At 36.0% G+C, this 14,275-nt stretch overlaps 1 protein-coding gene across 1 annotated transcript in view; it reads left to right on the top strand.

The window, feature by feature from the left end:
* The window catches only part of TTBK2 (tau tubulin kinase 2), a 99,380-nt gene that overhangs the window by 70,987 nt on the left and 14,118 nt on the right, over window positions 1–14,275 (top strand). Inside the window, exon 10 of the mRNA XM_012649135.1 lies at window positions 6,686–6,902. Within this exon, the coding sequence (XP_012504589.1) occupies window positions 6,686–6,902 (217 nt within the window). The remainder of the gene's footprint in view (window positions 1–6,685; window positions 6,903–14,275) is intronic.

Here is a 14,275-nt window from a genome sequence, read left to right as displayed (position 1 = left end):
GAATTGCTTGAGCCCAGGAGTTTGAGGTTGCTGTGAGCTAGGCTGATGCCACGGCACTCTAACCCAGGCAACAGAGCGAGACTCTTGTCTCCAGAAAAAAAAAAAAGAAGAAGAAGAAGGGAGAAGTGCCCTTTGTCTGTTGGGTGGTGAAGGAAAAAAGATGTATCAGTTTGGGTTTAATCAGGAGAGAGAAACCACAGAATAATTTGAGTAGAAAAATATAAAGAATTACTTAAAAATTTTTTTATTGATTCACAATAAAATATGTATTTATGGGGTATATGTGATATGTTGATACATGCATACAATGTGTAATGATCAAATCAAGGTAATTAGGATGTCCATCACCGCAAACATTTATCATTTCTTTGTGTTGGGAACATTTCAAATCTTCTAGCTATTTTAAAACATACAATAAATTATTGTTAACTGTAGTCAATAACAAAGAATTGGAATAACATAGGATTGAGTAGTAAGAAGTAAAGAGAAATGTAAAGAATGCAGGAATAACAAATACAAGGTGCAGCTACTACTCCTAGAGCTGATATTAAGCATCCAAGAGCTGTTCTGCCCCTGCCCAAGGGCTGAGGTTCAGACCTTATTGGGAAAGGAAAAAATTTGATTTGATTGAATTCAGGAAAGAAATGGAAGGAAAAGACAAAATGATCTCAGAATTGAAGAATATATCATCATACAATGTACACAAAGGCAAATAGACTAAAATGAAATTTTAATAAAGGTCATTGAATAAATGCAAAGAAAAAACCCTGAGAGAATGAAAATGAAATAAAGAAATAATTTAAAATGATTAAAGAGAAATTAGTGCAAAAGCAAGGCAGACAGAGAAGGATCAACATTCATATTGTTGGAGTCCCTGAAGAAGAAACACAAAATAATACCAAGTAAAACTTAGAAACCTAATAGCAAAAGGTTAAATAAGAAAACAGAGAACTAAGAGCATTACAAAATGTGTATGTCCAAAAGTAACCATTAGAACAAAAAGGCAAACCTTCTGAAATAAAATTGTTTACAAATTAAAGTGCAAAGGATATCCCATTTTGTAGATAAAGAAATATAGCAAACATAATATTAATAAAATACATGTAATTTTTAAAAAGTATGACAGAGCTTTTCCCCTATGATCTCTTCCAGGAGAGTTATGGTTTCAGGTCTTATATTTAGGTCATTTTGAGTTGATTTTTGTGCATGGTGTAAGATAAGGGTCCAATTTCATTCTTTTAAATGTGGAAATCCAGTTTTTGCAGCACCATTTATTGGACCCCATTGTGTCCTCTTGGTGCTTTTGTTGAAAATTAGTTGACCATATAAAATATCTGCACTCCCATGTCCATTGCAGCATTATTTACAATAGCCAAGGTATAGAAACAGCCTATATACCCATTGACAGACAAATGGATAAAGAAAATTGTATATATATAAATGGAATATTACTCAGTCTTAAAAAGAAAGGAGATCCTGCCACTTGCTACAACATGGATGGACCTGGAGGACATTATGCTAAGTAAAATAAGCCAGACACAGAAAGAAAAATGCCACATTATATCACTTACATGAAGAATATGTATATATATATATACATATACACACACATATATATTATATATATAAAAGCTTGAATGCACAGAGATAGAGAATGGTTACCACAGGGGGTGGTGAAGAGGGGAGAGAGAAGAAATGGGCATATGTAGGTCAAAGGATACAAAATAGCAGATATATAGGATAAGTCTATAGATCTAATGTATAAGCATGAGGACTATAGTTAATAAAATTGTATTAGGGATTTTTGTTAAGTAAGTAGATTTTAACTGCTTTTACCACAAAAAAAATGTAACTGTGTGAGTTGATAGGTATGTTAATCTGTTTTGCTATAGTAACCATTTTACTATCTATTCATATCCCATAACATCATGTTGTAAACTTCAAATATACACAGTTAAAATAAAATACTATGACGGAGTTAACACCAAACATATTAGTCATAGCAATAAATATGCATGGGCTTAACTCATCTATTAAAAAAAAAAGATTTTTAGTCTGGTTAATATAGCTATATTCATATGCTATATATAAGAGACACACCTAGAAAAGTATTTCAGAAAGGGATAGAGTAGACAAAGATATATCAGAAAAATGGAAACAGTAAGAAAAGAGTAATAATTCTGATATCAGACATTGTAGCATTCAAGCCAAAACATTAAAAGTTACAAAGGATACTTTTTAATGCTAAGTGCCACAATTCATAAATGAGATATAAAATTTATTAATATTTAGTCACAAGAATCATGACACTCACCTTTAGGAAATGACAACTAAAGGATATTCAAGGAGAGAGAAATAGAAACACACTAATTAATAATCAGAGATTTTAGTGTACTGCTATCAGTTCAAGACAGATCAAGTAGTCAAAGAATAAGAAGATAGAAGACTTAAACAACATAATTAATAAGCTAGATCTTATTTATATTTTTTGAACCTGACACCCTAATAATAAGAGACTACACCTTCAGCTCAAGTGCCCCTGGAGCATTCACAAAAATGGATCAGATATTAGGTCACAAAGAAACATAAAGAGTTCCACAAAGTAGTAGTAGTATACAATTTGATCATGCCTCAATAAAATTAGAAATTACTAACGAAAATAAAAATATCAAAAGCCTTTCCACCTGGAAGTTTAAAAACCTCCTAATAAACTACAGTCATGCACCATACAACGACATTTCAGTCAATGATGGGCCACATATATGATGGTAATCCCATAAGATTATAATAGTGTATTTTTACTGTACCTTTTTCTGTGTAGATAAACAAATAATTACCATTACATTACAGTTGCCCACAGTATTCAGTACAGAAACATGCTATCACAGGTTGTATCTAGGAGCAATAAGCTATGTGTGTAGTAGGCTTGTATAATTGAATTCTTTGCTGTTTGCACAACGATGAAATCACCTAACAACGCATTCCTCAGAATGTGTCCCTGTTGTTAAGCGACATATGATTGTGCTCTTGGTAGAAAGGGAAAATACAAAGTGAAGTTACAGAAAAAAACCAGTGATAATGTAAACACTATACATCAGAATCTATAGAATCAATTTAAAGCAAAGATCAGAGGAAAATTGATGGCATTAAACAAGGAGGTACATATGTCTATTTGTCTTATTACTGATGATGTTAATGGTGATAATGTGGTTAAGGTGGCAAGGTTATTCCACTGTAAAGTTAGTATTTTTCTCTCTGTAAGTAATAAGACTCCTGTGGGAAGATACATTTCAACTATGTTTCTTGTTTCTCATACTTTAGCCTACGAATTTTAGCATCCATTAGTGAATCTTATCCACAAGACTAACCATGTATTATCTGGCCCTCTAAGAAAAAGTTTGGCAACCTCTTAATTATCTTCATTTGCAAATGATGTGGTACAATACCTAGAAACCCCTGGAGAATCAGTGTTAAAGAGAAAAATCAATAATGTATGTCCCACAACTGAATTTTTTAGTAGAGGGAGATTGAAAGTTCAGGAGAAGGTAAGAGGATCAGGGGTCAGCAAAACTTATCTGTTAAGGGCCAGATAATATTTGTGGGCTATGCTGTCTCTCTTGCCACTGCTGTTGCTGTCGTAGTGCTAAAGCAGCCATAGACAATCTGTAAACAAATGAGAGTGACTGTATTCCAATAACAGTCTATTTAAAAGGAAAATAAATAGATGGGCAGGCCAGATTTGGCTCACGGACCCTACTTTGCCTTAGATTATGGGAAAGGGAATATGAAGAGGAAGTCCATTCTTACTACTTTGCTTATTATCTCTCTAGTTCTTCCACACACCTTCTTAATTTTTTTCTTAATCTGCTCCAGTTATACCTTGCCTGCAAACACAGACCATGTGCTAATAAAAATCTAAAATATACCTTCTAGCTCGTTTATATTCCTGAACCTGATGTAACTTTTCTGGGAAGGAATCATTTCTTTCCATATCTCACACTCCAGATTTGGATCAGAGTTTAGGAAATGGAAGAAAATAATTATCATGGGAGGAGTAAAAAGTGGGAAATAAATGCAGAGGGAAAGGAAAGGGATAGAAGAGGAACCTGAGTCATGTGGGAGAGACCCTTTGTGGAGGAGATGGATGATGAGTTCCTTGAAGTATGTGGTATTATACTGAATCATAAGAGATGAGAGGGAACCTAGGATTGAATGAACATAGAAGCAGTTTCATAGGTGGAGACATGGTTTATTTCCTGAGGAGTGGAAGAAGGAAATGCCAAGGAATTGGGATAGTTGGAAAGAGGCAGGATAGCGACTAGACGTAAGGGGGAAAAAGGATTTGGAAGAACCCTGAGTGATTAAAATGGAAAAATAGGTATGGCTAGTAGACTAAGCTTCCTGAGTTCAAATATTTATTCACTTGCCTTTCCCTTCCTCAGGAATAGAAGGAATTCTTTCAATAAACATTTGGATTACCATGTAGTACATACGTTAGTGTCCATTGTAATTCTTGCTTCAGTAAATACATTATATCGAACTCATACCTGAAAAACCTGTTAGTAGCCAATTTATTTCTGGTCTTTCATTACCTTTAAAATACATCTGCTCATTTGAATTATTTTAGGCCAAACTACCTTTTAAACATGCTCCCAGTGTCAGAACTACAGGGATGTTTTTATAAGGTTTTTTCCTGGGGGCCATTGTCAGTGCTTTTCTAGATTACATATCTATAAACTGTTGATAGAGAGATTCATCTTCTAGTATTGACCCATTTAGGCAGAGGTGGTAGTGAAGGTCATCAAATCAGGTGGAACAAGTCCCTGAAAAACCACTGGTCTTCTCACAGCAATATGAAGTACTTATGATACCTGTGCCAGGATATAACTGTCACCCTTAGAGGGGTTCACCAAGGGAATGCCTATTTTGTCACTCACAATAATTACATGTGTCAGTATAATCTACTGAAGACTCGTTTTTCTACCTTTAGACATTCTAGATCACTTCTAAGAAGAGGTTTTATTGTATGCTAAATATTGTGTTCAGTCAGCAATATTTTAAAAAAACAAACTAGTATATAGAGTTATGGAACATTAGAGCTATCAGGGGCCTTTTCACGTAGTGAATGATAATTGGGAACTAGAAAAGCCCTTCATGGACCAGTAGTATAAGGGAGAGATGAGCAACCATATAAATAGGACATAGAATTAATTTGAAAGAAATACTAATATAGAGAGAAATACCAATTACTATTTTCTGTTTTTCCCCCAGGTCAGTTTATGCAGAACTATATGAATTGTCTAGTTACAGAATTTCTAGTTTTCCCTTTAGGGCAAGAATTTCCTTCCTCTTCTTTATGTCGCTAGGGCCTTGCATATAGTAGGTGCTTAGTAAAAAGTCTCGTAAGTGAAAAAATAATGCATATTTCATGCTATAAAAAAGTAACATAGGTGATTGATCTGACACCTATTTATTTCCTTATGGCACTGTGAAAGTTGATTATACAAATTGAGTCACTCTTGTCATACCCAACTAAATCAGAGTCGAGAGGCCAGGGAGAAAAAGTACTTAGGGCACCTAGCACCTGCTCCAAGAATTGAATTTTCCATAAGCCCAGCTGCTAAAACAACCTACTGTAACCTTAAGACCAGTTTTGCCTGTTGGCTGCTGTAATGACCTGCTGTGACTCTAAGACTGGTTTTACCTACCACTATCACTCGCCAGTGAGAGCTTACCAACTCCCGAAAGCTTCTCTGCTGCCAATGAGAAGCTTCTCTAGTGCCAACTGAGCTTTCTTCAAAGGAATAGGTAACATTTTTCTAATACAACCCTAACCCTTTTGTTCTTCCAACATACTGAAGACCCACCTGGTCTATGCATATGCCCGAATTGCAAATCTTGCTTCCCAAATAAAACAATAATTTAGAGATTAACCTCTATTTTATTTTGACTTTGACAACACTTAACGTTTTCCTGTTTATAACTATTTTTTATTCTCTAAGAAAATTGGGTAAAGAGCTGGGTGTGGTGTCTCACACCTGTAATCCCAGCACTTTGGGAGGCCGAGGTTGTGGGAGGATTACTTGAGCCCAGGAGTTCAAAACCAGCCTGGGCAGCATAGCAAGACCCTGTCTCTACAAAAAAGAGAGAGAGAGAGAGAGAGAAAGAAAAGTGGGTAAAGAGTAGAAGATTTTATTATAATTGGCAAAGACTTCTTGGGAAATAGACTAAATGTTTCTAACTTTTAAAATGATTGCCAAGCCTGGCATGGTGGTGTATGTCTGTAGTCCCAGCTATTCAGTAGGCTGAGGTGGGAGAATCACTTGAGCCCAGCAGTTCAAGGCTGTAGTTCACTGTAATTGTGCTTCTGAATAGCCACTGCACTCTATCCTGGGCAACATGGTGAGACCATGTCACAAAATAGATAGATAGTCTAATCAGTGAGTTATTGTATTAGAATTTATATTTTAAAATCATCTTGAAAATTCTGTGGATCAAAATTTCAGTTTTATTTTGTAGAATTGGCATGACCGAAATTTTGAAAGTGTTTTTTTTTTTTTTTCACTCTCTTAATTATGCATGGACTTCGTCATTTAAATCTGGAAACAAAATGTAGAATAGTCTCATAGTAATTTTTGATTCTGGTCTTTTAAAGTTCTACCTTTTTTTCTCCCCTCGGTTTTAGAATTGCCAATGCTACTCCCATCCCAGGAGACTTGCTTCGAGAAAATACAGATGAGGTGTTTCCAGATGAACAGCTTAGTGATGGGGAGAATGGTATCCCCGTTGGTATGTCACCAGATAAATTGCCTGGATCTCTGGGACACCCTCGTCCCCAGGAGAAGGATGTGTGGGAAGAGATGGATGCCAACAAGAACAAAATAAAGCTTGGAATTTGTAAGGTGTGTATTTCTTGCATAGGAAGTGATATTTTTCTGTGTGCTTATTATTTTTCTCTTATCGTTACAGCAAAGTATCATGACTCCAAATTTTGCATGAGAAGTGGACAGAACATTGTTTTGCTAGTTATTCAAATATTTGTAGTTGCAATATTATGGCTAATTTGGCCCATAACACATTATGCTGTAGATACCAAAAATTAATCTTCATCTTATATTTTATGGAAAACATGAAGGTATTTTTAAAAAGTGACAAGACACTCAGACTAAAAGAAAAGACATATCTATAGGACAGAAATTAATAGTCTTTCCAAATAATGTGACAAGGCTGGGCCCTTTCTTTAGTGTGCACCAGTGGAGTTATGAGTACCCATTCTGAACACTGTCTCAAATGAAGGTAAAGAAGTGAGGTTGAAAGTGGAAAGCATCTCTTTTTGTGCCCTTCCTTCTATTCTCCCTTTGTTACAGCAGTGGTTCCGGTCATCATCCTTGGCATATGTATCATGCTATGTAAACCTATATGTGGCTCTTGCTCTGTAATCCTATCTGTCTCTCTGCTCAATAAACCTCGTTTTCATGCTTGCTGGAAAAAAAAAAAAAGTGGAAAGCATCAAACCGATCATGAGCTGAAGTGGATGTTGAATAAATGATATGATTTTTTCTTTATTAGAATTTCAAGCAGGTACACTTGTCAGCATGGGGGGAGATACAGATTTCTGAATTATATGGCTCGTTTTTAGTTTTCTTTGAGTATAGTATCCCCAAACTTTTCCTCGACCTTCCTGTTTCTTGTCATATTCCCTTTCATAGAAGATAAGATGAAGACAATGGGTTGGAGAGGCAATGAATTATAAATCAGTTAGGTTTTGGTGCTATTGAGGTGTTTTTATAAAGGTTTGAGTGGGAAGGAGTTTAAACTTACAGGGGTGAAATGAGGCTTTGGGCTCATACCTATTAACATGATTGATAGAAAGTTGGCTAGTCACGCTGTATGAATGGGAAATAGATCCTGACAAGGATCTTCTATGATCAGTTCTGAGGAGCTTAGCCTATCTTTAGACAATTATTAAAACTGTATTATTTATTTATTTATTTATTTATTAATTAATTAAGAGACAGGCTCTCACTGTTGTCCAGGCTAGGGTACAGTGGCTATTCACAGGCATGATTATGATATACTCTAACCTCAAACTCCTGGGCTCAAGTGGTCTTCCCACCTTAGCCTCCTGAGTAGATGGGACTATAAGCACATGCCACTATGTCCAGCTAAACTATATGATTTAAAAAATTAGCTAAAGGTTATTGTCTTAGTCTGTTTGGGTTGCTATAAAAAGTACTGTAAAATGAGTACTTTATAAACAACAGAAATAATATTTCTCACAGTTCAGAAGACTGGGAAGTCTTAAGAAGGAAGGCTAGGCAGATTTGGTATCTGGCGAGGGCCTCTTTCTGGGTCTTCCTTGCTGTGTCCTCCTGGTAGAAGAGGCAAGGGTCTCTCTTGAGCCTCTTTTATAAGGATGCTATTGTCATTCATGAGGGCTCTGTCTCCATGATCTAATCACCCCCAAAGGCCCCTACCTCTTAATACTATCACTTTGGAAGTTTGGATTTCAGCATATGAATTTTGGGGGGACATAAGCATTCATACCATAGCAGGTATATACTTTCAGTCATGGGAATCATTTGCAAAAACGTTCTCTGCATAGGTATGATATGCTACAGTGTGAACTGGCTGTTGAATAAGCACTATCTTGACCAATAACAATCAGGAATGAGTAGCGAAAAGTAGACAGGGAGTCGATGTCAGATTTTTGTACTATCAGCTGTGGCTGTCTTTATGGTATGAGGAACAAACTGTTCTTATAGCAAAAAAGTACTAGTGACATTTTCAGTTGTCAGTCCATATGTATATCTGTGTATGTGAGAGAGTGAAATGGCACTTGACATAGAAGAAGAACTTGATTACTTTAGTTTTCTGTCTTTCACCCATTGTCACTATTTAATCTCAGTGAAATTTAAATGACAGGTGGTTTTGACCCTAAGTCATTGCCCATTATTTGTTATTATGGTGAATGATATGCAGTTTTCTTGAATTTATAATGTATGCTGCTGTATATTGCAAGCTCTCTGCTCATTTTGAATATCTAGATAAAACATTAAGCTAAATATTGAAGAGAAGCTATTGGCTTCTGGATTTATTCATTCTTACATCAATTCAACAAAGTTTAAATGACCACTTTCTATTTGCAGTTTAGTAAGCTAGATGCTGTATAGTTTAAGATGCATCTTTTACCTTTAAGGAGCTTACAGTCTGTTTGAGTAGATGTGTATGTACACAACCAAATGTAATACAAGACAGAACATTGTGCAAGACAAGAACATTAAAAGGAATTGGAGTACCTATAAATAGAGGTGAGAGTTGGGAACATGCCTTATGGAAGAAATGATTGAAGTAGAAATATAAGCAAAAATATATAAATGAAAAAGTACACACATAGAGATTGTAACTTTAGTAATTTACTGGTCATGTAAGAGAAAAATTCTAAGCAGATTTTTTTTTTTGAGATAGAGTCTCACTCTGTGCCCCAGGCTAGAGTGCTATGGCATCAGCCTAGCTCACAGCAACCTCAAACTCTTGGTTTCAAGTGATTCTCCTACCTCAGCTTCCCGAGTAGCTGGGACTACAGGCATGCACCACGTGCCACCAAACCTGGCTCATTTTTTCTATTTTTAGTAGAGACAGGGTCTCACTCTTGCTCAGGCTGGTCTCGAACTCCTGAGCTCAAATGATCCTCCTGCCTTGCCCTCCCAGAGTGCTAGGATTATAGGTATGAGCCACCGTGCCCAGCCCTAAGCAGCTATTTTTATCTTTTAAAATCTTATACTATATATAAAAGATTATATATGTATCATTTCAAAGCATAATAATATAAGCATGTACACCCACCATCTGCCCCAAGAACTGGAACATTTTAACATATACTCTCTATATTTGTGCTTCTACCCTGTCTCCACTGAGATAACCACTATCTTAGGTTGACTTTCATAGAAGCAGAGCCACAAAACAAACCTTAACAAATTTAAAAGAATTGAAATCATACACAGTATGCTCTTTGACCATAGTGCAATTGAACTAGTAATCAATAATAGAAAGACAACAGGAAAATCTCTAAACACATGGAAATTAAACAGCATACTTCAGTGTAATCCATGGGTCAAAGAGGAAGCCTCAAAGCAGTTTTTTTTTTAATTACGTAGAACTGAAGGAAAGTGAAATTACAACGTATTAAAATATGTGGTATGCTGCTAAAGCAGTGCTGAGAGGGAAATTTATAGCACTAAAATGCTTACAGTAGAAAAGATATAAAGTGTCGGAAAAAGCATTGTGTGGCTCGGTCCCATGGTGATCCCATGGTGTCTCTCACTTTGGGGGTCTGAGATTCAATGCTGCCTATGTAAATGAAGCTGGTCTCCTTATAGAGTTCTAAGGTGAAGTCCTGTGATTTTATTTTGCCTTGGCATCCATTTTGGTCTTTCTCTAGCACACTCACAAATTCCTTATTGAAGGGGCTTGGATTTTCTCTCTATGGTTTGAGATAAGATTGCTACCCTGTTTTCTCTCTATGAGGGCTTGGATTATATATAAAACAAACAAACTGTAACTTGTTCTGTTTTCAGAGGCATGGTTTAAATCCAGCTGTCCTTTTGGACTGGTAAATTTTGCTAGTCTCATGACTACAGTTTTAAAATCAAGACTATAGTCTTTGTTATATATGTTTATATCTTTATATATGCATGTGTATATGTCTTTATTGTTTATGATACCAAATTAGCTTGTAAGTAAATACTCATAAATTAAGTAAATAAGCCTAAATGCTTTTCAAGTTCACATGGCTTTAGTAATCTTTGATAAATAAAGTTAAAAATCAATAATCAAAAAAAAAGTTTCAAATCAATAATCTAAATTCTACCTCAAGAAACTAGAAAAAAAGCCAGGCGAGGTGGCTCATGCCAGTAATCCTAGCACTTTGGGATACTAAGGCAAGAGGATGCTTGAGCCCAGGAGTTCCAGGCCACCCTGGGCAATATCAAGACCCCATCTCTAAAAAAATTAAAAAATTACCTTGGCGAGGTGTTTCATGCCTGTGGTCCAGCTACTTGGGAGGCTGAGGCAGGAGGATTGCTTGAGCCCAGGAGTTAGAGGCTGCAGTGAACTATGATGAGGCCACTGTACTCTAGCCCGGGCAATGGCATGAGAACCCTGTCTCATAAATCAATCAATCAATCAATCAATCAATCAATAAATAAATAAATGAAAGAAAGAAAGAAAGAAAGAAAGAAACTAGAAAAGGAAGAGCAAAATGAACCCAAGACAAGCAGAAGGAAAGAAATGAATATCTGTTTTATAGCATCACTAAAGTTTTGATATGTTTTTATTCTTATTCTGCTCTAAATATGTTTCCATAGTGAACTTTTTTCACTCGAGTTATTTTAGTGCATACAAGTTTAGAATTACTACATCTTCCAGGTGAATAGAAGTTTTGCTTTTCATTATATAGTGACCCTTTCTGTTCTATTCTATTAATAATTTTTTTCTGGCATTACAGCCTATTTTGTCAGATACTAATACATTTATACTAGGTTGCTTTTGGGTAGTACATGCCTGGTATATCTTTTTCATCCTTTATCTTTCTTTTCTTTTTCTTTTTTTTTGAGACAGAGTCTCACTCTGTTGCCCGGGCTAGAGTGCCGTGGCATCAGCCTAGCTCACAGCAACTTCAAACTCCTGGGCTTAAGCCATCCTCGTGCCTCAGCCTCTCGAGTATCTGGGACTACAGGCATGAACCACCATGCCTGGCTAATTTTATATATATATATATATTTAGTTGTCCAGCTAATTTCTTTCCATTTTTTTAGTAGAGACAGGGTCTCGCCCTTGCTCAGGCTGGTCTCAAACTCCTGAGCTCAAATGATCTGCCCGCTTCGGCCTCCCAGGGTGCTAGGATTACAGGCATGAGCCACTGCGCTCGGCCCATCCTTTATCTTTCTATCTCTTCCTGCCCTTATTCTTCTATCATGACTTTTGTAAGTGGCATTTAAGTTGACAGTCTTCTTTTTTTTTTCTTTGAGACAGAGTCTTGCTCTATCTCCTGGGCTAGAGTGCAGTGGCCTCATCATAGCTCACTGCAACCTCAAACTCCTGGGCTCAAGTGACCTCCTGCCTCAGCCTCCGAAGTAGCTGGGACTACAGGTGCACAACAGCACTCCTGGCTAATTTTTCTATTTTTAGTAGACACATGGTCTCACTCTTGCTCAGGCTGGTCTCAAACCCCTGGCCTCAAGTGATCCTCCTGCCTTGGCCTACCAAAGTGCTAGAATTACAGGGATGAACCACTGCACCCAGCCACAATCTTACAATCTTTATGTTTTAATTGGTCAATTCAGTTCATTTATATTTAGAGTTATTTTTATTTGAACTTGTTACTCTTAACTTTTAAATCTCTATTTGTTCAGTTTTTTATAGTTTTTTGCTCATTATTTTTAGATTATAGATTGTGTTGGTTTTTTCTTCTGTTTTCACTTTGTACTTATTTGAGTTTTAAACATTCTAATTCTGTTCTTTTGTTAGTTGTCCTTGAAATTTCCCGTGTATGTTTAACTTAAAAGTCTGAAGTTAAACAATGTCTTTAACCACCTTTCTAATATTGCAAAGACCTTAGAACATTTTAACTTCAGTCATCCCTCTCTCAGTATTGTAGTTCTCTTTTATTTTTTTAATTCTTTCTTTTTTAAAAAAGAATTACTTAGATTATTAATATTGTCGATCTTCTATTCAAGTACCGTTTATATGGATTTTCAAATATGTTTAACATTTCCTTTTACTTCTGAAAGTCCTGGGCTTGTCTTTCAGAAATATTTCATTTAGAATTTCCTTTACTTCAGGTCTGTTGGTGCCGGGAACGTGGCCAATGTTCCCCGCAAAAAACCGGGTCCCTTTGGTAGAGTTGCAAGGGATAAGAAAATAATAGAGAAAAATGGGTCTCTCCGTGGGTCTCAAAAAGCCCCGATTGAGGTCTTACATGGTAACTTATAGGGAATAGTGAATAATTGCCAGGGGTAACAGATTTACATAACAGCAGGTAGTTCCTCTCAGGTTAACAGATTTTCAAAAGGCTTCTACAGATTCTTTAACTAATTCTATCTACGTGAGCAAATGGCAATAAAATCTTTCAAAGGTTAACTTCTAAGTTCTAAGGTAAGTTTATCACTTAACAGAAGGGTTAAACAGAGATATGTTGGTTCCATATTTATTAGGTTATTGTGAATGGAGACAGGTAATCTAGAGTATCTAAATAAGAGCTTTGCTTTTAGCTATTCGGGCAACTGTCTGTTCCAGGGGGCACACCATTGTCAGCTCTCATCCTGTGGTTTTTAACAGATTCACTTTGCTTTACAAAGCAAATCCAAACCTTTAGGTCTGAGAAACGCGGCGCCTTGTGGGATACAGCCGCTACTGTCTTTCAGAGACGCCCTTCCGAGTGTAACAGCATTTGAAATGCAAACCGACACATTCACATATTCCTTCAGGGCAAAGCTCTGCAAAACTCCTAAGACATATCCTGTTTGCATACACGTTTAATATTAATTCGTGGAGCAACATGTTGGTACAGGATTCTTTCAGTTTTACTTATATATAAATATATTTATTTTAGCCTCATTCTCTCACAATAGTTCATGCTAAATACACAGTTTTTGATTGATAGTTATTTTTCTTCTGGCTTTAATCAGTGTTCATAAGTCTGCTGTTGTTCTGTTTTTGTCTTAGCAGGTGATCATTTCCTCCCCACCTCGTGTTTCCTTCCCATCTACTGTTTAGCTCCTGTCCTTGTCAGTTGGGTTCTGTGTTTTAACTACTATGTGTCTAGGCATATATTTCTTTTTCTTTCCCTTGCTTGGAAGAGCTTGTGTTTCCTGAGTATTTTGATTCATATTTTTGTATCAGTTCTGGGAAATATATAGCCATTCTCTACCTAAATATTGCCTCTTCTTTCTATGATCTCTTTCTGGGACCCTAGTTGACATATATTATGCTTTATTTAATTCTATGTACCATATCTCTTAATATCTTTTTTCATATTTTTTTCCTCCTTATCTTCCTGTGCTTTATTCTAGGTCATTTTTTTTGGCTATGTCTTCTAGTTCATTAATTTATGACTGGCTTTTTTTGTTGTTATTGCTAATTTGCTATTTAACTCGTTAATTGAATATTCAATATTAAGCAAATCAGTTAATTCCAAATAAACCTTTGTTGATCTTTGTGATAATGACCTTTATTTATTTAAACATATTATACATAGCTGTTCTATATTTTATAT

Source organism: Propithecus coquereli, unplaced genomic scaffold (assembly GCF_000956105.1).
Source record: "Propithecus coquereli isolate 6110/MARCELLA unplaced genomic scaffold, Pcoq_1.0 Scaffold3, whole genome shotgun sequence".
Classification (NCBI taxonomy): Eukaryota; Metazoa; Chordata; class Mammalia; order Primates; family Indriidae; genus Propithecus; species Propithecus coquereli.
Note: the sequence above shows the minus strand (reverse complement) of the source record. Positions and strands in the feature narration are given on the sequence as shown.